Below are 21,440 nucleotides of genomic sequence, written 5' to 3'. Positions count from 1 at the left end.
AAATCAGTTTTTTAGCTGGGATGATGCTGGGGTTTTTTTCCCCCTGCTGTGGTGTGCTGGATCATCAGCCAGTACCCAGCTCTGGCCAGGCTGACCATGGAATAAAACCCAAGGTCAGGGCTAGGGCACAGGCAATACATTTGCTTCTCAGCACTGACCCTGAGGGTCTTCTTGTAGGAGGCTCCCTTCCCTGAAAGCAGAACTTCACATATCCCATGGGCTCCAGATAGTCTTTCTTACCTGTGACTTTTGCAGCCAGATAACTTCAAATGCAAACGTAAAGGGAAGGAAGCAAAGCCACCAGGGCCCCAGCTGGGGCTGGGAACCCAAGAGAGACAGTGTTAAACATAGCATCATCCCTCTCAACCAAAACAAATAGCAACACGTTTCAGTCACAACTGAATGACATCAGCATGACATATACATATATAAAGTGCTTTATTGCAGCATCAGATTAAAGAATTCTTCTCTGTGAAATTTTGTAGGAATAAAAGACATTTTATATATATATTATATATATAAAAACCCAATAAACTTAAGGAGCGAAAGCTTAGAGATTCATCACTTAAATAGCAGTGGGCTGGACAGAATCTTTGATGGATATAAAAATAAACGCTTGATGTCTACTTTTCTCACGGTGTTCTGCAGAGCCCCACGGTGAGTAAGGTGCTTGTATGAGGAACAACAGTGCCTGTTTCTCATGCTCCAGTTCGTGCCTGTATTGTCCAAAACAGAGAGGCAGCAAAGCAGAACATCTACTTGGCTCTCAACTAGCTTTTGTGGGGACGTCAGGGAACGGGGGAGCATCAATGCAAGAAATTTTTTTACTTGCCCTTGAACAGGAACTCCAGTTCTTACAGAAATTACAAGTTTTTTTTCTGGGGGTTAGACTGGTTGACATAGCCAGAGTAAAGAGGAGGGTAAAAATCCTGGGTAACACTCTCACTATAAGAGCACTTCCTTAGAGAGCAGCCAGTCTAACAAACAAATTGGCTGAGCTTTTGCAAGCCTTCTTCAAGAAAGACTGTTTGTAAAAGTCCTGCTTCCATGCTTGGGTCCAATACTGAACACTAGACATGTTCAACAGGAGGTTCTTTAAAGAAGTCTGCACTGATGGTAAATAAACTCCACTGGGAGTTTGGTGAAGTTAATGATGGTATATGGCATGCAAATGGAAATATGCTCTGCTGAATGACTGCAGCTCACAAGCTCATCCTTCCATGGCTTCAGACGCTCACGGCTTCATTTGCTTCCACGTCTCTTGCTGAGGCTCCTTGGCTCCCAGAACCAAGCCACCGGATCACTGTGACCCCTCCTGACCACCTCTGTATGACCTACCTCTTTGCCAGAAACTAGTGAGTGAATGACCATCTTGGCCAGGGAACATGCAGTGATCATGGAAATGTTCCAAGGTCTCCATCCATGATTATTTGGTTCTCTTCCTTCTCACCATTTACAGAGCACTGGTCATCTCAGACTGCATGTCTGTTGGGAAATGGATGATGTCTGCCTGTATTTTGATAGCACCCATATCCAGACTCTAGGGATACAAGGGTGCAATAATAGTTGAGTAAGAATAATTCAGCGATAACTTCATTAATACTTTTGTTTTACCAGCTATGAAGTCTTAGGTATGGATGACCAAGGATGCAATATTCTATCAGTAACCAAGGCAAATGGATCAACATACACACAGCAGATACAAAGACACCCCCAGAAAGACTCTCCAAAGAGCTTTCAGACCAAGAATATTCACTGAGGCTGGAGAAAGCTCCTGTTAAAAGGACAGACAGTACAGGATGGTCAACTAAGGACCTCTGCAATCAGTTTTTTCATTCAACAGTGCCCTGCATAACTACATGGAGTAGCTAGCAGCCTTGCATGAAACCTCTAAAGTAGAAATGACTCTATTCTTCTTTATGTGTGCTTGACTTTTATTTCCCCTGATGTATAAAATTTCTTAAATAAAAGCTATAAATTTTCTGCCAGTTCAGCAACTGAATGTCCAGGGACAAAGGTGCTCAGCCTAGTTTCTCTGCAGAAAAGCTTCCAAAATATGCTGGGAGACACTGCCACAGACCTGTGAAAAGCTGAATAAAACCCAGGCAAGATCAGTGTCAAAAGAGAGCATCACAATCCCTGATCTGTGGACACCAGGTATTGACATTATTAGCACATGTGTCTTCCTCCTCTGGAGCCACACTTGTGAGCCTGGCCTAGAAGCGAGCCCGAGGGGTCCATGGCTCAGTTTGTCTGGGCTGCCTCCAGGTGGGGACCTGAGCAGACACAGACTGGAGCAGCTGGGGACATGGGCAGACTCAGCACAGAGCAGGGCTAGCTTGGCTCAGTGCTTTTTGCTCCTCACCAGCAATGGCATGAGCAGTGGCCGAGGTGCCTCCTGCCCCTGGCAGGGATGTGAGTGGGAAACACAGGACTTTCTTTTGGGCTGGGTCACAGGTGCTCCTGAGACCCTCTGGGGACTGCCAAGGGGCCAAGGCCTGGTAGAGGGCTAGTGCTGTGACTTGCACAGATGCTACCACCCTGTTCCTCCAAGAACCACAGCAGAGGGGTTGAAATGCACACAAGGTGGTGTCTCCATGCTGACCTCCTCTGAGGTCCACCCATGTGTAGCTTTGGCAGCCAAAACCCTGGTGCCTAGGCAATCTTGCCAAGCAAGCCCAGGCAGCCAGTGCCCCTCCAGCCCACTTCCCCAGACCCACAGACCCATAATCCTTTCCCTGTTCCTTCCCAACCATGCATGCACAAACCCAAGGATGGGGGGCCTGGCTCTGTAGGCCTGGCTGGAACAGCCCTGCACTCTCTAGGAAGACCTATCCCCAGTTTCAGACGTAAAGAGCAGGCAGCGATGCCTGCAGCAGCTCCTCAGGTGTGGTCTGAAGCCAGCAGGAGCTGAGCCCTCTTCAGCCTGTGCTCAGCTTTCAGGCTGCATTGGAAGGTCATAGAGAACAAAAGCAGACAGGAGCAGCCCCTTGTTCCCTTTATACCTCCCAGCCCCTGCTGCTTTCCACATGCCAGGCCAGGAGCCCTGGACTGCAGGACTGCCCTGGGTGGCGTGGCAGGGCCTGCACCACAATAACCTCCAGCATCCTCAGAAATCGGAGGAGACTCCTCTGAGGGGATGAGACAGGCGGCGCATCCTCCCCGTTTTGCCTGGCACCACTGAGGAGCCCACGAGCAGGGCAGGGTTGGCCAGGCTGCGCAGGGACACAGCCAGTGGCAGTGGTGGCCCCTTTGAGAGTGGCTGTGCTAGTACTCCTTGGCCTCCTGCAGCTGGGACAAGTACTCCTCCTCGGCGGGGTTGTCGGCACAGCGCTGGCCATTGTTGGGGGGGCCGGACGGCGTGATAGCGGCTCCAGTCCCCCTTGCAGAGGATCCAGGGCAGCATGTCCACCTTGTAGTGCAGCTCCGGAGAGAACTCGGTGCTGATGAGGTTGGGGACACCGGCGCCCTTGCCGCGGGTGATGAGGCGGGTGTGCTCGTCGTAGCAGCAGTGCTGGGCAGCCAGCGTGGTGCTGTCCAGGGAGAGCATGGAGCGCAGGCAGAACCGCGCCGTGGGCTTGTAGATGTCCAGGCGCTCCTTGGGCCCGCTGGCGTCCCGCCATCGGAAGCTCTTGCCCCGCTGCTCGTCGCGCAGGTTGACGGCGCTGTAGACGGCCTCCAGCGGGTAGGAGCAGGGGCAGCTGGGCAGGTCCGTCAGCACCTTGCTCAGGTACTTGGTGAGGAAGTCGCTCTTGCAGTTCAGCCACTTCTCACAGCTGTCCACCTCTGGGGAGGGTACCAAAAGGGTGAGGGCATGCACGCTCTGCACCCCACTTTACCCGGGAGCCATTTGCCTGAAGCCATGCCAACACCGCCAGCGGAGCCTGCAACAAACAGGCAGGAGCAGCCAGGCTCCTGGGACGAGCTGGAGCCAGCTCCACCCCCAAGGCAGTGACAGAGGAAAGGGGTTTTGTGCTGGCAACATTCCCCTATGGGAGAGGGCACGTGGCAGGCTGGCTTTAGCCACTGAACCTCCAAGCTGTGTCATAGCAGGGCTGCAGGAGCAACTGGGTTTCCCAGCATGACCACTGAAGCCTGCACATGGCAGTGGTTTGGGTGACTTAGGTCTGGACACCAGACACAGGACCCCTTGGCTGAACCCTGAACCCTCCCCACCAGCCAGCTACAACCTTCCCAAGGTCTGTCACTGAAGCCCCCAGTGCAAAGCAGAGGCAGAGGCTGACCTGAGTTGAACAGCTCTGTGGTGTTGTCGCTTTTGAAAGGTGTCTCCTCTGTGGGAAAGACCATCTCTCCTTCTGTTCCTTGAGACAAAAAAAAAAACCAAAACAAAGAACCTGGCTGAACACGGGAAGAAAGGTGATTTTTCCCTCTGTATGTGCACCAGACACCACTCATCTCCCAGCCCCTCTCCAGCCACTTTTTTGGTAACGTGACCCTGTGATTGGAAGGAAGGGCCAACAGCAAGACTGGCCCAGCAGAGGCTGTTATGTAAATCCCAGTAGATAGAGCTGGCTCTCAACATGCCTCTCAGGAGAGGTTTTCAAGCTCCCAGTATGAGAGAGGTGCAAGAAGTCACACACCAAACTTAATGGCAGCCCACACAACTGCCCATGGAGCCATGAAACCCAATCATAGCTTCTCTGGGGAAACAAAGCCCCCTGGTCATTAGCCCTGACCACAATAAACATAACTAATTCTTGAAGCATGAGCAATGCCCAGCCTCCAGCAGTGGGCCAGCCCACATCAAAGTCAGACAGTAGCCAAGGACTGTTCTGGCAGGGGCTCACCAGGGCAGTGTGTCAGATCGCAGGTCCTCGACTCTGTCGCTGTGCAGGCATAGCCACAGGAGCGGGTCCTCTTCTGGTTGCCACTGCCACAGGTGATGCTGCAAGGGGACCATGGGCTCCACTCCTCCTCATCTTCATAATCTGTGCACAGCAGGCAAGAGGCAGAGAGTGGCAGATCTCAGCAAACCTTTAGCAGCAGGGGAGACAGCAGCCACCTGGGACCTCCCTCAGCTCTGCCTCCATCCCTGAACAGGGACAGTGCTGCCTGGGGCACACGGAGGTGCCCAGCCATGCAGTGCCAAGGGCCAACCCCATCCTCAGTGCCAACCCCAGGCAAGCAGCCCTGAGCAAAGGCTCTCATTCTCACAGCTTTGCTCCCAGTCATACCAACACAAACAGGTATTGCTGCCCACCCCCACATGGCCTAGCACACTGGCCATGATGCTGAACACCGATATTAGCAAGGCTGGCTGGTTTTGGGGTCATGGCCAGGAAGCTGCAGGCAGGAGCTGCTGTGGTGTCCCAACCCATCTGCCCATTAGAATCTGCCATCTCTGCAGCTCCTCTCCTGGGGGGAACCCAGGTCTGTGGAAAAGGCTGCTGGCACTGATGTCACTACAGGGGCCTGAGTCAATGGCAGCAGCACTTGCCATTAAACATTTATACTGTATGTCTGATCTGAGCATGCCTTCGCTAGAGCCCATGCTCCAGTGTGACTACATGCAAGGACAATTCCTGCTGGGACACTGGCATGTCTGACTGCTGGCAGCCCCGGCCGAGTGTGCTGGCCTTTATCCTTGGCATGCCTGCTTATTTTGTAAGTAGGAGCTGAGCACCAGTGATCACTGGTGCAGGGCTGCAGGCCAGGCAGGACAGTGCAGACCTGCATTGCTGGTCTGCAGGGCAACTGCATGTGCCAAGAACTCACCGTAATTGTATTTTTCCTTATAGATCCAGTTTTTCTGCCCGGGCCATCGCTGGTCCCAGTTACCACCTACTCCACTAAGCATGGACTCCTCCTCCTCATAATCTGTTGTGTAATCTTCCTCTTCATCATCATCCTCTTCTTCTTCTTCCCTGTCCCCTACATCCAGGTTGTCATCTTCTTCCTCCTCTTCCTCCTCCTCTTCATCTTCCTCCTCCTCCTCCCCCTCAGCAGGGTCAGTGTATTCCCAGAAGAGGGGCCAGAATAAGTCCTTGTGAGACAGCCACTCAGAGGATGTCAGAGACCAGTCATTGCTTGTCTCCTTCAACAAGTCCATCTCCATCTCAGCCTGAGGATCATCCACCACTTCAATGGTTACCTGGTGGGCAGATATGAGGCAAGGCAGTGGGCTGGGGCACAGCCCTTGGACAGACCCACCAGACCACGCCCTGGCTCCCAGCCCAAGCAGCCACAGACACTCAGGGCTGCAGGACTGTATGAGGAGCACAAATGGCATCTTCTCACCCAGAGGGACTGAGCAGAGACAGAGTGGGAAGCACAGGGTGGCTGGTAGTCACCCACAGGGGCCAACGCCACCCTCAGAAATTGAGAGGTCCCCCATGTAAGGATGGTTTACTCCTGCTCTATGAAGAGGGGGTGGGAAGGCCAGGGGAAAGGCTCTGAGCAAATTCCTCAGTCGAGGAGCTTCTCCATGCCAGCTATCTGCAGCAGGTAGTCACCAAGAAAACAGATGACAGCAGCCACACAGACCCTGCTCATGAGATCTTTTCTCTTAAGGAACCAAATGAGGCTGGAGAGCACCACTTTCACCACAGCACTCACCCACATCCCCCCGTGGCCCTCCCAGACCCACTCCCCACCTGGATGTTGGGGTTCTGGGCACTCAGGTCCACGTTGGCCAGCCCCGGCAAGTTCTGCAGGTCCAGCATGAAGGGCAGGCTCTCCTCCTGGCCAGCAGCGCTGGGCTGGGGCAGCACAGGGCTCCTGGCAGCCTGCTGAGCCAGCCCTCTGCGCCTGTGCCGGCGCGGGCCAGCCTGCCCGCTGCGCCGCAGCCCCCGCGCCCTGCCCGAGGGGGACAGCTCCTCGTCCCCTGCTGAGCGCGGGCTGGATGACGCTGACACCTGCACAGGGAAGAGTCACAGAGAACAGCTCCTGATGGTGCTGGTGCAGGGCAGGGAGCAAACCACCACCCAGCAAAGACAGATCTGGTCTCCTGCCCCAAACAGTTCCTCCACCCCATCTTACTGCAGCATCAGGAGAGCAATTAATATGTAAATCAATCAAGTTGATGCCAAGTGCCCTGTGCTGTGCCAAGGCTCAGTTCTGCTGCACCTGAACCTACAGGTCTATTCAGACTGGTACTTCCCAACATCATGACCACCCTCCCTGCACCCCTCTGCTGTCCCATTGCCCATCTTGTCTGGTTTTCCACTTCTCACTCTCCCTTTTTAGCTATTTCTCAGTCCCTGGAAATGGGTTAACAGCGAGGGTTGCTTCTGGTCACAGAGTTACCACAGATCATGTTTAATACTTTTATACATTTATATAAAAAGTTTACGACCAGGGCTTTATGACAAAGGGGAACACCTCACCCAAATACATTGTTCTGTGGTACTGGTATTACGGCAGACGACTTCAAGCAGCACAGGTTTAATTGAAATTTCTGATGGTGCCCAAAGGCAACCACAAAGACGGAAAGAAACTGCTGGCAGATATAACCCAGCTACCTTTAGCTCTTTGGTAAAGGGAAGATTCTCAGCCAAACAAGTCAACAAAACCCACTTGTGAGTGCTGCCAGTGGCTCTCAGTGCTGCTGCTGCCACTCCAGGGGCACATGGCTAGCCCTGCAGTCCCAGGAGGAGCAGGGCTGGCAGACAGGGAGCCCTGCCCGAGAGGCAGCACCAGCCAAGGACTGTGCTTGCCCCAGTCCCACGTTCCCCGTCCCGCACTGGGTGACTCCAGGGGCCAGCAGGCTCCAGTGTGCCCACGAAACCCGAGATGGGAACAACTGGCAAAGCCCCCCCCGAGGCACGGGCGTCCTTGGGAAGGTCTGCAGGGCCCCGCAGCTCAAGGCTGAGAGCAGAGGTGCCCGAACTTCCAGCATCTCTGTCAGTGTCTGCCTTTTCTGGCCGCCCAGCTGAAACCCCCCTTTGTTCCCAAGCTCTCACCCTTCGCACCAGCCCGGCCGAGAGCCGTGGGATTAACGAAGAGCACGGAGTGCCCCCTCCCCACAGCCGGGCGGGGGGGGGGACGCAGAGAGGCATTTCTACCTGCAATTAGAGCCAGATGGTTTGGGGAAGGACTCCCCTCCCTTTCATCCTGATCACTGGAGCACTTCAAAGGCAGCTGGAGCCTAGCCAGACTCTCATGAGCGCACACAGCCCGTCCCCAGCCCTGTCCCTCTACATCAAAGCCCACGATCCCTCCATCCCCGGGGGAGGGAAAAGAGCAGCAGGGACGCTGCTGGTCCCTTGGCTGCTGCCCAGGGCAGGCTGAACGCAGGGAAGGGCCGGTGACAGACTCCACCAGATGGGCCCTGAGCAGAGAGGGCTGCAGAGAGGACAGAATCTGTGCTGCCCAGAGAGAGTCCTCCCTGGCCTGGAGGACTCCTGTGGCACTGCTGGTAGCAAACCTGAGCAGAAAGACCCCTCTGCACACACCTTTCCCTCCCAGCTCCCCCTCTGTCCCCATCCAAACCACAGTGGTCTGGGGAAGAATTCATGGGAATGATGCCTGGCTCTCTCTCAGCCTAGTTCCCAGTGCCTTAGCCCCTTGCTAGGTCTCCTGTCATGTCCCAGGAATCCTTGACAAGAAGCAAGGAGCCTAGGTGGAACAAAAACAGCAAAGGGGGCTGAGCAGACAAACATAGCCACGTCCCAGTGCTGGCTGCACAACACTGCCTGCTGTGCGGGGTTTGCTGCCAGCTGCACATGCCCAACACAACCCCTGCACAAGAGACTGGCAACAGCCAGGAAAGGCTGGCTTTCCTGCCTAATTTGCAAAGAGCTTATTGGGCTGGGTGAGGTCGTGTCACACACAGCCCAAATTTAATACACATGGAAAGTGAGGTCTCCTCTAGCAACAAGATCTGAGCTCACCCAAGGACACCAGAGCAAGCAAGCCAGGAACAGACTCAAAGTCTCCAAATTTACACTCAGTGCCTAATTCAGATTTTACGCCCAAACAAGCTCAAGAAATTCAGAGTACTGTTCCCACAGGGAAAATGTAAAACTGCTCCAGGAGAACTGGCTGCAAAAACATTGCAGGGCAAACAGAACTCCCTCAGCTCCCAGATACTCTGGAGGCATAAGAATGACAGGAGTGGCCACCCGGGATGGCCAAGAGCCCTTCAGCAATGGTCACTAAAACGTACCACCCAAAACTTCCCTCCTGTTGGCATCTGCATCACTCTAAAGGCCTGCTGGGTTAAAATCTGTCCCTGCATCAGATGTCCCTCCTGTCTAAGGCTCAGTGCCCTGCCCCAGACAGTCAATCAATGGATTTAACAAGCTCTTAGAAGGCCCAGTACTCCCTCCAGGTCAGAACATCCATGGCATCAGATGTCTTCTCTAAGTCATCAAGGGTCCCCTGACAGCCACACGAGCACCACCTGAAGTTTGCACCCCTGCTGCATGACACCCACCCTCTCCTCTGCGCTGTCCAAGGAGTAACTGGATAAAGCCACCAAGGATGGAGCTCAGCCACTGCAGTGGGCTAAGGGAAGAGAAGACTTTGCTTGTCCAGAGGGAACACTCTATTCCCCTGCTCTCTGTAGAGCACAGGAGAAAGCCTGCAAACCATTGGAGAGCTCGTCATCATCAGCAGCTCCCTTCTCCTTCCACCCCCATGGAAGCAGAGTGCAGCGCTGGGAAGCCATCAGTGTCTTCCAGCCGAGTTCCAACCTTCTCCTGCAACCAGCCAGCACCAAGCAAAGGAAAAAGCTGAACAAGGAATTGCCACAGCTGTTCCTGTTTACACTTGGCATATCCTACCTGGCTGGAATAAGGGCAGGAACCTGAGAGAAACTCTGGGGCAGCACTCAGGAAAGAGCACGGAATTTCCCTTTGTGAAGATCATGTTTTGACTGAAGGCTGTAAGCAGGATCATACCTGCCTACCTACCAGCCCAGGAGCCCTTCCCACATAATTCAGGCCGTCCCACATGTAGGATTGACCACTGAAACACCTTGAGGCACAAGCTTAGAAGAGAAGTTTGGAAGGGGAAATAACTCATTAGCAATTCACCCCAGTGTCATGCCTACTTTGTACATAACATGGGCAACAAGATGTGTGGAAAAGGTGTGGGAAAAGGCCACACATCATTGCTCTAGAGGCCAAAAGCTGACATTTTTCCATTTCTAGTCCATACACCTCTGTAAGAATTGCTCAAAAATCTGGAGATGATGAAGAGAACAGCCACAAAAACATTTCAAGGGATGGAAAGTCTTGTACAAGTCTTGTACAAGTCTTTTCCAGTGAAAGACTTGTACAATTCAATTTGTTTCTCATGCTGAAAAAAGAAAGCAATGACTCAGTTTGCCAGTTCTTTAAGGCAGTAATCCACCAGGCACCAGAGACTATAATCCAGAACAGAAACACATAATAGGAAGCAATGTGCCCAAGTCAAAGCCAAAAAAATTTAACTGAGGAATAAGGATCATGCTTTTAATGCCATAGGTAATTAACCACAGGAACAATTAAAAAGAAAAGTGACAATTTTTCTTGTGGAGACTGCCAAACCCACATGACTGGGCTCAACACATGAGTACTGCAACTGCATTAGGGAAGAAATTCAAGGCTCTAGTAATTTCTTCTGCTCTTAAAATTTGTGATTTTGCTAGAAATGTCCGTAAGGCTTTGAACTAAATCTGGATTAAGGAAACAAATGACCAATGTTCATGTGCTGCAGCTCTTACTATTAGAGACATGACATTTCAGTTTAAAACCCGGAAACATCATCAGACTAGTTCCTGTGCTGTACTGCACTTTGGCAACCAGGGACACCACCACCCTGCCACTTACACAAGCACAGGTACTTGTCCCTGCAGCACGTTCCTCAGCCTCCCTGCAGGAGCTGCAAGCTGCCAGAGCACCCAACAGCAGTGCTCTTTGTAACTACACTGAGAGCTGCCCCTCATCATGGGGTTACACCAATCCAAGCACATTTGAGAGAACCCCCCTGGCAGTGAAGCACTGCTAGAGCATCAGCAGCCAGTGGAGCAAGCAAGTCACCAGCACAGGACAAGCTCAGAGGATGCAGCTTCTACCCACACCTATCCCAAGCCAATTATCGAGCACATAAACTCATTCAACTTGAACCAAGGAAACCTGTGCCCACGGCAGCCAGATCAGAGGCAACATTCAGGCTGTGCTTTGGGCTTGTTAACACTGCAGTGAAGAAAATGACGTATTTGCTAAAGGCCGGTATCACACTGAGCTATAATTATAAGGAATGGGGGCTTTTGTTGCTTAATCATTACTGCTTGTGTTAGGTTTCCTTTGAACAGTTTTACCATGCTGTATTGAAACAAGAAACCACCAGAAGAACTATTGATCTTTTCCTGAATAGACCTTCCTTCTCTTTCCCCAAAGCTTTCCAACATTATTTTAAAATCTGTCTGTTGCAAACTTGCCCACTTATGAATTAGTCAAGTACAATTTTTTTAACCATAAAACTTTTCTTTTTATATTTACCTAAATGAGCTGCAAGGATCTGGAGAAAGTATTAAAAAATTATCTTTGGACTGAAACTGGGTAGGAACAACTCCAGAGTAGGATTTTACTATAAAGCCATACTATAAAGCTATGGAAGTAGAGAAGGCTGGTTGGTTGCATTAGAAGGAAGCCCAGCATGTCTGGGGTTAGCTCTGGGGCTGTAGTTTGCAGAAAGGCCCATGACAGTTTTTGCTGGTGGGATGGGGAGAAAGGGAGGTTTGTCTAATGCTAACAGGTAACACTGCTGTCTCTTTAAAATAAAGTAAGGTTGAACAGCAGGGTGATCACCAGGAACAAATGCAGTGTGCCATGATGCCTCCCTCCCATAGAAGGTGCTTTCTCCTCTATGAGGCACTGCCCAAATAAAGAGCTTTTTTAGCCCAGCCAGCAGAAACCCCCATGGCCTCCTGAGGGCTGTAGTTTGATCCTCCTGGCTCATAAGCCATCTACCAGCACATAACCTGTCTACTGGCAGGCTTTCAGCCAGATGGAAAATCCATGGGACACACATTAGGCAAGTGACCTCTGCCATCCATCAGCTCATCACCCACTTAAGGGATTTCCCAGAGCCCTGGCAGAGCACAGCATCTTCTAGAGGTGACAAGAGCTGGGTGGGTACCTACCAGATAACAGGGAAGGCAAACAGGCCGCTCAGTTCCTGCTACTGTCTGTAAGACCTTCTGAGCCACAGTCCCAGCCATCAGATCCAACACATTTAGACTTACAGGCAGGTGGCTTAGCAGGAGCTGTCACTCAGGATTTTGACATGTGAGCTCTGGAAGATCTGCCAGAGGTAATTTAAAGAAGTTAAGATCTCCAGTTGCCTCCCTCTTCTTGTGCTCCGGGTTACACTCCTCCCCACAAAGGGGCTGTGGCACAGGTGAAGAGCAGAACTGAGACTTCCCAAATGCTGTACTATCCCCTCCACCTCAGGATCAGCTTACATGGGTGCTGGGAGGGGTGTTATTGGTGTTTGTTTTTGTTGGTTTGTTCTTTTCTTTTAATAAAGACTCCCTTTAGGTTTTAGGAGAGTTCTACAAGTGCTCAAGGAACAGACAAGGCACTTGATTATCATGCTTACGTGGGCAGATCCTGTTTATGACAGACCAGCAGGAGCCAGCAGCAAACTGTGGGCTGTGCAGATAATTATTATGCCCTCATGATTATAATTTTCATTCAGTTATCAAAATACTTCAGATCATATGGTATCAGTTTCTTTTCTAACTAACTTCATTCCAACTGTCTTGGGTAGGGAGCTGCAGGAGGCAGCATCAAAGGCTTCCTCATGTTTCACATTTATTTTCATGTCTCACAGTTGCAACAACTGTAATCTCAGAACTCTTTCCAAGGTCGGTGACTCAGTTGCCCCTGAGGCACAGCCAGCCCTGGAGCAGAAGACACCACAGCACAGCACGGAGAAGCAGCAGCATGCAGCACCATGAGGAGCAAGGACACAGCATAGCTGACTTAGTGCAAGACCAAAAATGAGGAGGTTGTCCAGGCTACTGAGAATGCTCCTCACCATGGATCCCACTGGCACAGCCCAGCTCCTCTCACCAGTCGGCTCTCCTGTGGGTGTGCTCATGAGTAACCTGCCCAGGGCATCCTCACTCCCCTGTCACCTGTGACACAAGGAGGAAAAGCAGCAGCCTTGTGGCCTTTCGCCTCACCATGCCAAGCTGCTGACCTCCTCACGCAGATCATGGTAGTTTCACCGGCACATGTTTCTCTACCATAAACATCTTCTCCTGTTCAACACTGAGACAAATTTCTTTGTCTGCAAGGCTCCCATCTTGCAGACAACACTCCTCAGGTGGCCTGTGGCCAGGCCAGGTATACAAGGGGGTCTGCCATGCTGTACTCAGAGAAGCTCTCAAGAAGGTTCACCACAGCTCAGCTCCTTCTCCCCTCCTGCCCCCAATGGGAACTGGTCTCCTTTCTACACAGATGAACCAACCACACAGGCCTTGGAGTGGAGGAGCTGGAGCATATCCTTGGCAGTGCCGATACATCCCAGCACAGCAGATGGGGCTGTCCTCGCACCAGAGACCCTGCCCAAGCACACAGGTCCCAGGGGACAATTCTTGATGGGTGGTGCCTGCTGCAAGGACACAGCTGGTGGCAGGGCACCCACTACCTGAAGATCCTGAGACTTTGGCTCAGTCATGGGTACGGGAGCAAGGCCTCCACAGAGATTGCATGGAGAGGTCCCCAGAGAGATGAACAGACACATCCACATCCTCTGGTGCTCTCTGGCAAATGCTCCTGCTAGGGCACGTGGTTTCTGCTAAGATAGTTCAGCAGTAATACCCATAAGCTCCCAGTGCATCAGAGGGAGTCTAGAACAAGCTGCTAACTTGTTTCAGCTCTAAACCCCATGTACTTCAGTAACCATTAACTTGTTCCAGCTAAAGATCTGCATTTGCTAGTCTGCACACCATAACTCTCCCACTGCTCCAGCTGCTGCTTCCTTGCCTGTCACAGAACTGCAAAAGGAAGAAAATCCCAAATAGTGCAAAGCAGGTGGAGAAACTGACAGGACCCGATCAACACCAGCCTCCCCCTGCCGGCTAGAAGAGGTGGGGAGGGAATCACAGGCAGGAGGGAGTGCAGGGGACCCTTGCTCCCCTTGTCCCACAAAGGGTGCACAGACTGCCCCCTCCATGCAAGCAGTGGGGCAAGGAATGCAGCCAACCAAACAAATGCAAATCCACCTGGGATCCCTTCAACAGCAGACAAAATGGGCACCTGGGCTCACAAAATGAGCCAGACTTGGAGTATCAGTATGCCCTGCACAGGAAGGGATCCAGGCAGGGATGCTGCATCTCGTCCTCCTGAAGGGGCAAAGCTGGGATGACTCCGAGCCAGCAGTCCCTGCCCCAGGTGCTTGGCTGCAGCTCCCCAGCCTGGGGTCAAGCTCAACTCCCCTCCCAGGCAGCTTTGATTATAAGGAGCCAGCAGCCTTAGCATGTAATAAAACCACACTGTCTGCAAGGGGAAGGTGTTGGGAACTGCATATGAAGATATCTGTACAACACCTTGTTTCAATGGAGGTGCTCATGGTATGGCACAGTGCAGCTGGAATTCCCTGTGATTTTGGCTGCTGTGGGAATGGCTGCAGGTGAAGGGGAGGGCAGGGAGGACAGTAGGAGGAAGTGCCAAAGTGTTAAGGAAGAGATGACATCCCAGGGGAGGCAAAGAGAGGTTGATTTTCCACACGGGGCACTCCCACAGCACCTCCAGGCCACCCAGCAAACACTGCCTCCTCAGCCAGCAGCACCTGGGGCTCAGGGGCTGGGAAAGAGCCGGGGCTGCCTTGCTCACCCTAGGCCAGAGCTGCAAGCTGGGGTGGAAGGGGCTCACCTGAAGGCCATGCCATGTGCCAGCCTCCTCTCTTGGTTTGGGACATGTTCCCACACATGCCTTGCAGCCCGAGTCCTGAGTGCTAGATAAGAGCCTGAAAGACCAGGCCAACCACCAGCTCCTAATCCAAGACGAACCCACGCATCACCACCTCTTCCCGCATCAGGGATGCTTCCTGGCCATCTGCAGCCAGGCCTCTACCCTGTGCCTGTCTTGTGGTGCCAGGGGACAGCAGAAGGCAGCAACTGACTGCATTTTGTTCCTTTGAAGTTCTATCCTTGCCCTAGAGACTAAACCAAGCTGAACCCCAAGAGGCATTGGTGCCCTTTGTGCCAAGGCCCACCTAGGACTCAGAGCCAGGCAGGTCACCACAGTTTTGGTGCCTTCATCTCATAAGTCCTGAGATGAAAGTACATCTCAAAGAGCTTCTCAGAAAAGCCCCCAGAGTCCCTACACTGAAGGAACATGGAGACACTGAATTGCTTGGAAGCAACACCATGCAGCCACATAAAAGCATCAGGCTGCCCAATGAAGGTTCCTTGAAAAAACATTCTACCAAAACAAACAAACAAACAAAAAATAGCCCTTACACTGCATTTTTGCAAGCTTCTGTCTGAAACAAATCCGATCTAACACTGAAATATGCTGCAATCTCTTCCTTGCTCCAGTATACTATACAAAACCTGAGCCTCTGGCTGATAAATTTGCTTTGAAGGAGCTGGACAGCACAGGTACACCTTGCTGGCCTGTCTGCAGCTCAGACTGTCCTCAGGTTCCCCTAAGGGAACTATCAGGCTCCCTGTTTTGAGGATTATTGTGAGAGGAAGAGTACTTACTGCTAATGTGGACCAGTTTTCACTCCCTACCCCTGAAACACTGACAAGAGCAAAGCAGGAATTACTCTCTAGCACGCTGCCTCTATCACCCCACCGGGAGGACCATGGCTGGAGGCAGGATGAGTTCCCCAGTTTGACTGTCTTTGAGGAAAGGGTCTGCACGAGTTGGACAATTTTGGGAACCCAGAGGGAGTGTAGGGCAATACCCTGTGGGGCGATTTGTGCCTAATCTCTTCCCCTTACATGTGCCTTTTACAGGAACCCCTTTGATTGGAACAATGGGAACGCAGCAGACCTATTTGAGCAGTAAAAATGGAAGAAGCCCCCTCGTTGGGCAGCTTCCCTACACCCGGCTCTCCTTTGTTTCTGCTGCTGTCTCAGCCCCAGGGCGGGAGGGTTTTCAACTGTGTTGACTAAGATAATTTGGCACTTCTCAAAAGGAAATTTGCTACAAAGGGCGAAGTACCTCCCTGCGCACAAAGAGCCCCTTTCAGAGCGGAAGGATGCTTCAGTGAACGTTTTGTACCCACAAATCCGACCTCCGCCAAGGACAAAGCCAGGGACAAGAACGCTTAATTGCTGAAGAAATGAAAAGGTAAAAAGCACATCCTCAGGCAAAATGACTCTGCTACTGACACAGCCCGCAGTGGCGGCGGGGATCTGGCTGTGCAGGCAGCCAGCACCGAGGCAGCTGCTCGCTCCCGAGCAGCCCGGCAGGAGCTCCCCGCAGGGCACACGCGGGGGACACAGGCTGGAGATCCACAGCACGGCGAGACGGCTCCGGGGACACCGAGATGCTCCTCTTGGCCAGAGCCCCGGAGGAGTCAGGACGGAGCAAGAGCTGGGCGGGAGGCATGCGGCAGCCCCCGCAGACTCTGTGCCTGTGCAGCCCATCACCCCCGTGCTCTCCCCAACCAATGCGTCTAGGCTACATTAGGGCTCCCGAGTGACAGGGCTACCCCGACTTACAGCCTCCTGACAAACTCCACTCAAGCCCAGCTGAGATTTCTTTAACACTTTTTTAACCTAGGACAGCCACACCACATCACCTTGGAGCTCCTTCACCCTCTGTCTGCTGGTATCTCTGGCCAGGCATCACATCACTGCTATACAATTAATTCTTAAATGATTTTTAATCAGATGTAGACCTTTAGTTTTACAAGTAGCTTCCTATTGCTTTTGTCACTGCCTGGTTTAACCAGTAAATAATGTGTAGTGTTGTTACTTGTTTCCTTATTTCTCAGGGGCCAGGAACCAGTCATATCAGGTGCTGCACAAACCCACTGATTTGCAGCCAACTCAGCCTTTATGCTACGCTTGATATTTCTTTTGTTGCCTTCCTTTATCTCTTATCGCAGATGCCAGATTTGCTTTGCTTACAGCCTCAGACCAGGGGAAATCCAATAGCAAGTTCCAGCCTGGATCTGCCCCCTATCCCAGCCCTGCAGTAACATTTAGAGAGTTTGCTGACGTTGCTCTTGGGCTGCTCTCTCAAGAGTGGCTCCCTCCTGCAAAAGAGCACTCATCAAGCCCACTAGAGCTGGACTGGGTGGCCTGGACCCTCCATAAAACACTGCTGGCTTGCTCACCCCGTCAGCGCTGAGATGCTCCAACACACCATTCCTGCAAGCACGGTTATTCCAGTGCACAACTACGGAAACTCTTGTGTCAGTTCGCACAGATTTAATCACTCTGAACATTTACATTTGTAGCATGACAGTACTGTGGCTGTTTTCTGTTTACCAGAAGAGCACTGTAACTGATTTGTATCAGCTGGAAAGAATCCAAACATTTATTAACAATGTTCAGGGCCAATATTTTGAAATCCAGTCAGTTTATCAAAACATATTTTTCATTTATAGCTCTTGACTTCATAAATAAATGAACCATTAAGTGATGTGATGAGCTGCACCTTGTCTCCACAAGGGACACAACCTTTTCCAAATATTGTTACCCAAATCTGAATAGCCACTTAACTCAGTGCTCCATCCTGCCACATTTCTGCTCACATCAAAGTATGACACATCCAACCTGCAAAAGTGCTTCTTATACCCCTGCTGTACACCTGTCTGCTGTTTCTGAACCCGCCTGCCTTCCCAGGCATCACCAACAAACCTCCAAAGGAGCAGGTACCTTCTCTTGCTAGAGTCAAGTCACAGTTTGGAAAGAAAACTGCCTTTCAATTTTTCCATCCTGACTTTTCAACTTCTAGTCAAATAGGCTGAAGAAAGACCAAAATATTCTCACTACATCTGTTGTTTATGCTGAGCACAGTATAATTTGGGCAAAACTTTGCTGGCCTGCGTCATTGCTAAGACAGTGTAAATACAAGTACTTGCTCCTTTGGTAATGGCTGGAAATACTGGATCCTGACTGAGGTACAGGACTTCAGACATACTCATAAGGCTAAGACCCAAAAATAAAGCATGTATTCCCTACATCCTTCCTACAAAAATAAGAACACTTTCTATCTCAAAAAAATTACTGAAAAACTTATTTGTTTGATTTTTCTAACCTGTTTTAGTATAGAAGTGCAGCTCTAAGGCTCAGCGCAGATTACAAAAAATCCCATTCGGTTCTAAACCAAGGAAATATGTTATTTGATTTAAACAAAGCCATTAAATTTTAAAAAGTCTAAGTTATGTAATTGCTTAATGGTTTTGATTGTCTATCTGCTCTGCCCTGTCATTTCTATTTTTCTCCTCACAGCCCCCTTCATTCTACCCACATCTGTAGGGCATTACCCATAGTGTAACCAATACTCCAGCTGTGGCTGCCCTGCTGCCATAGAGACAGGACGGATCAGTGCTGCAACAGGAACCATCTGTATGTATGACCCAAAATCACTCTGGATTTTTTTTTAACCACCATGCTGCTGTGCTTGTGCTCTCTGCTTTAGTTCAAACAGCTGGGCATGACTACTCTCAATTGTCTCCTGCATGCACCAGAAACAGAGGATTTCATCCCAAAACACAGCCAGCAGACACATGCCAATACCTACTGCTTCCTCCCTGCCATGGGAACTGTGCCCCATTACTCTGAGGGATGCAGGGTGCACCAACAGACTGCCAGAGGAATCCATTCTTCAGCTTCCTCCTTGCTGCTAACCTCCACCCTCAAACCCTTGCCTGTACCCTTCTCGCATGTTTGTCTTTCTGCAAGAAGCAAAGGTCCCGGGGACAGAGGCGGCGCTGTGTAAGTGCCGTGTGTGATCCTTGGCTGGCCGCACAACGCTCCCCATTCACAGCCATTCACAAACCGCGGCTCACAGCAGCTCACACGCTCTCCCATGGATTTCAGATGTCAGATAAAAAGGAGCCTGAGACTTCACTGCAGGGTCCCGTGGTGAGGGCATGGACAACTTCCTAACAGACAGCTTCTCCCTCTCCTTGGTCCCTGCCACAGGGCTGCAATACCTTCCTGGATTTCAAGGGTAAATCTCTACTCCTTCTGCAACTGGAGTCTGAGGTCACTCTGCCTGACATTTGTCTGGCAATTGAACCAGCATGTACATCTATAGTTGAAGTTTCGGTAGCAAAGTACAGCACCAACATGATATTACCAGCAGTACAGCACATCATCCCCAGCAGTTCTCTTTGCATCTGCTCAGTTCACACTCCACTCAAAACCATCACCAGGCTTGACTAGTGGTACTTGGCTGGATGCAGCCTGTACCCTCTCTTGCCCTTAGTCAAGTATTCATGTGGCAGATTCCCTCCTCACACTTGTACCCTGGACTTCCTGCTGGAATGGAGTTTAGTGCATCCAACAGGAGCTGCCAGCATGACTCCTCCACAGATCAGACCCCGTTTTGGCATTAATCTGCAATACGGTGTATTCCCATCACTTTGCACCTCCTCTCCCAGTCTGACTGACACTGGAGATCAAATCTGCTGCTTTCTGTACTGCTGCGTATCGCCAGCGAGGATTGAGCTGCTCGAACTGTCCTGCTCAAAATCCTTCTATCATCACTTTTCTCAATCATTCATTTCACCTACTTTTAGCAGCAGTATTCTTTCAAAGAGTACTTTTTGAACACAGCTCTACTCCTGAATGACTTTTCCTCCAGAGAACAATTTCAAGATGAAAACCAGCTTCTTTTAACCACCCAATAGTCTTCCTTGCTACCCTCTCTCCCGATGGTTTCTTTTCCATTCCGTTCCTGTCATCCCCATCAGGTCCCACCAGTTGGTTCCCAGTCTGACCAGTCCCTCATCCCCTGCCACGATCCGCGCTCGGCACTGAGCGCGGGCCAGGATCCGGCGCTCAGAGGAGCGAGAGGTGCAGCCCCGGGACATCCCCTCCTCCCGGCCCAGGGGTTCCAAAGGCCGCCTGTCCCGGGGGACACTGCCAGGGCCAGGGTGCCGGGACGAGAAGGGAGCATGGCCGCTCCGGAACCTGCCCCAGGAGCAGGTTTCGAGGGGAAGGGAGGGGAGATGGTGGCTGAAATCTATCGTGTTTCTGGTAGAAGAGATATGGCATTCCTGGCAGGGCACCAGCTGCTAATTTGACTGCAGCCGGACCCCTCTCCCCCACCTGGGATGTTTGCCGCCGGAGGCAGCGAATCTTCCCGGGCACTGTGTCACGGCACTCGGCCCCGAATTCAGGAAGCCTAAAGCATCCCCTTTCCTTCAGCCTCTGTGCAGTGCAAAGACCTGAGGCTTCCCGAGAATCCCGCAGGCCAGGAATGGGCTCTGTCCCTCAGCGAGTGAGGAAACAGCCATCGATAAGGGGGATGGGGGGCCCTGCTTCTCCCCGCTGCTGCTTCTCTGCCCGGAGCTCTGGGCGGCCGAGCCGCGGGACACGTGTTGGATGCTGCTCCCGTCCGAGATGCACAACTGCCCCCGAGGGAGGGAGCCCCAGGTGCCCGGCCGGCCCCCTCAGCTTTCCCGGGCACGGGAGGGGGTACAGAGGCTGAGGAAGAGCTCGCCCAGCACTCTCCCACCTCTCCGTATTTCCCCAAAGATCGCCCTACCTCCGCTAGCTTGGAGCTCCTCTCCTTCGGGGTATTGCTGCGCGGTTTCCCCCTCACGGGTAGCCCTCTCACCGCAGCCAGGAAAGTTGTCAGGAAGACGAATCCGAGGATGAGCACGACTTTCCCTCTAATCAGAGGCATCTCTCCCTTCCTCTCTCCCCACCTCGCACGTCCAGGGCAGGCGGTCTGGCAGCACGCCCGCCCTTAATACTCCAAATCCTGTCCTCCGAGAGGAGCAGTAAAAACGTAAAAAAATATGTATCATATATATATAAGCCACCGGAGCCGGGAAATGCGGTGTTCCCCGGGCAGGGGCCGGGGAAGGGTCCGCCGGCCCGGGCCACTCCGCTCCCTCTGATCGCTCTTGCAGTTTGCCGAGCACCTTCCGCTGTCGCGGCTCCCCCGGGTCGCCTGCCGGTACTGATGCTGAAGGGTAACTCTGAAAAGCTTCACAAATGCGTGCGGGGAGGGAGGGAGGGAGAGAGCTTCGGCTCCCCACCCCACTTCCTAATCCTTTCGGCAATCCGATTTCTTTTCCTCCTCTTCTCCTCCCCTCTCCGAGTCACTCCCCGGTGCTGCCGCCGCTCTGCAGGCAGCGCCGGGCACCGGCGGGCGGACGGGAGGCCGCTCGGCGGGGAGAGGCTCCCGCTCGCATGAAGCGCGGTCCAGCCCCTCACGGGCGCCCGCCGCGGCTGCCTGCCCCGGGCACGGCCCCGCCGCGCCCCTGCCCCGCTCGGAGGCTGCCGGCACTGCCAGACCTCCCCCCTCTCCCGCCGGGCGCTGCCCCCTCCGGGGCGC

The 21,440-nt window shown here is 52.3% G+C and overlaps 1 protein-coding gene across 1 annotated transcript; it reads right to left on the bottom strand.

The window, feature by feature from the left end:
- Positions 1 to 3,139: 3,139 nt before the first annotated feature.
- Positions 3,140 to 21,382, bottom strand: ISM2 (isthmin 2). The gene is given in 7 exon segments (XM_071426729.1): positions 3,140 to 3,351; positions 3,353 to 3,786; positions 4,245 to 4,322; positions 4,809 to 4,949; positions 5,737 to 6,112; positions 6,615 to 6,875; positions 20,643 to 21,382. Coding segments are annotated over 7 exon segments (1,515 nt in total). The 5' UTR covers positions 20,784 to 21,382; the 3' UTR covers positions 3,140 to 3,267.
- Positions 21,383 to 21,440: the final 58 nt, after the last annotated feature.

This window comes from Agelaius tricolor, unplaced genomic scaffold (genome assembly GCF_023055355.1).
Source record: "Agelaius tricolor isolate 1412-34295 unplaced genomic scaffold, bAgeTri1.0.p SCAF_5, whole genome shotgun sequence".
NCBI lineage: Eukaryota > Metazoa > Chordata > Aves > Passeriformes > Icteridae > Agelaius > Agelaius tricolor.
The sequence above is the reverse complement of the archived record's forward strand: the minus strand, read 5'-3'. Positions and strand labels throughout refer to the sequence as shown.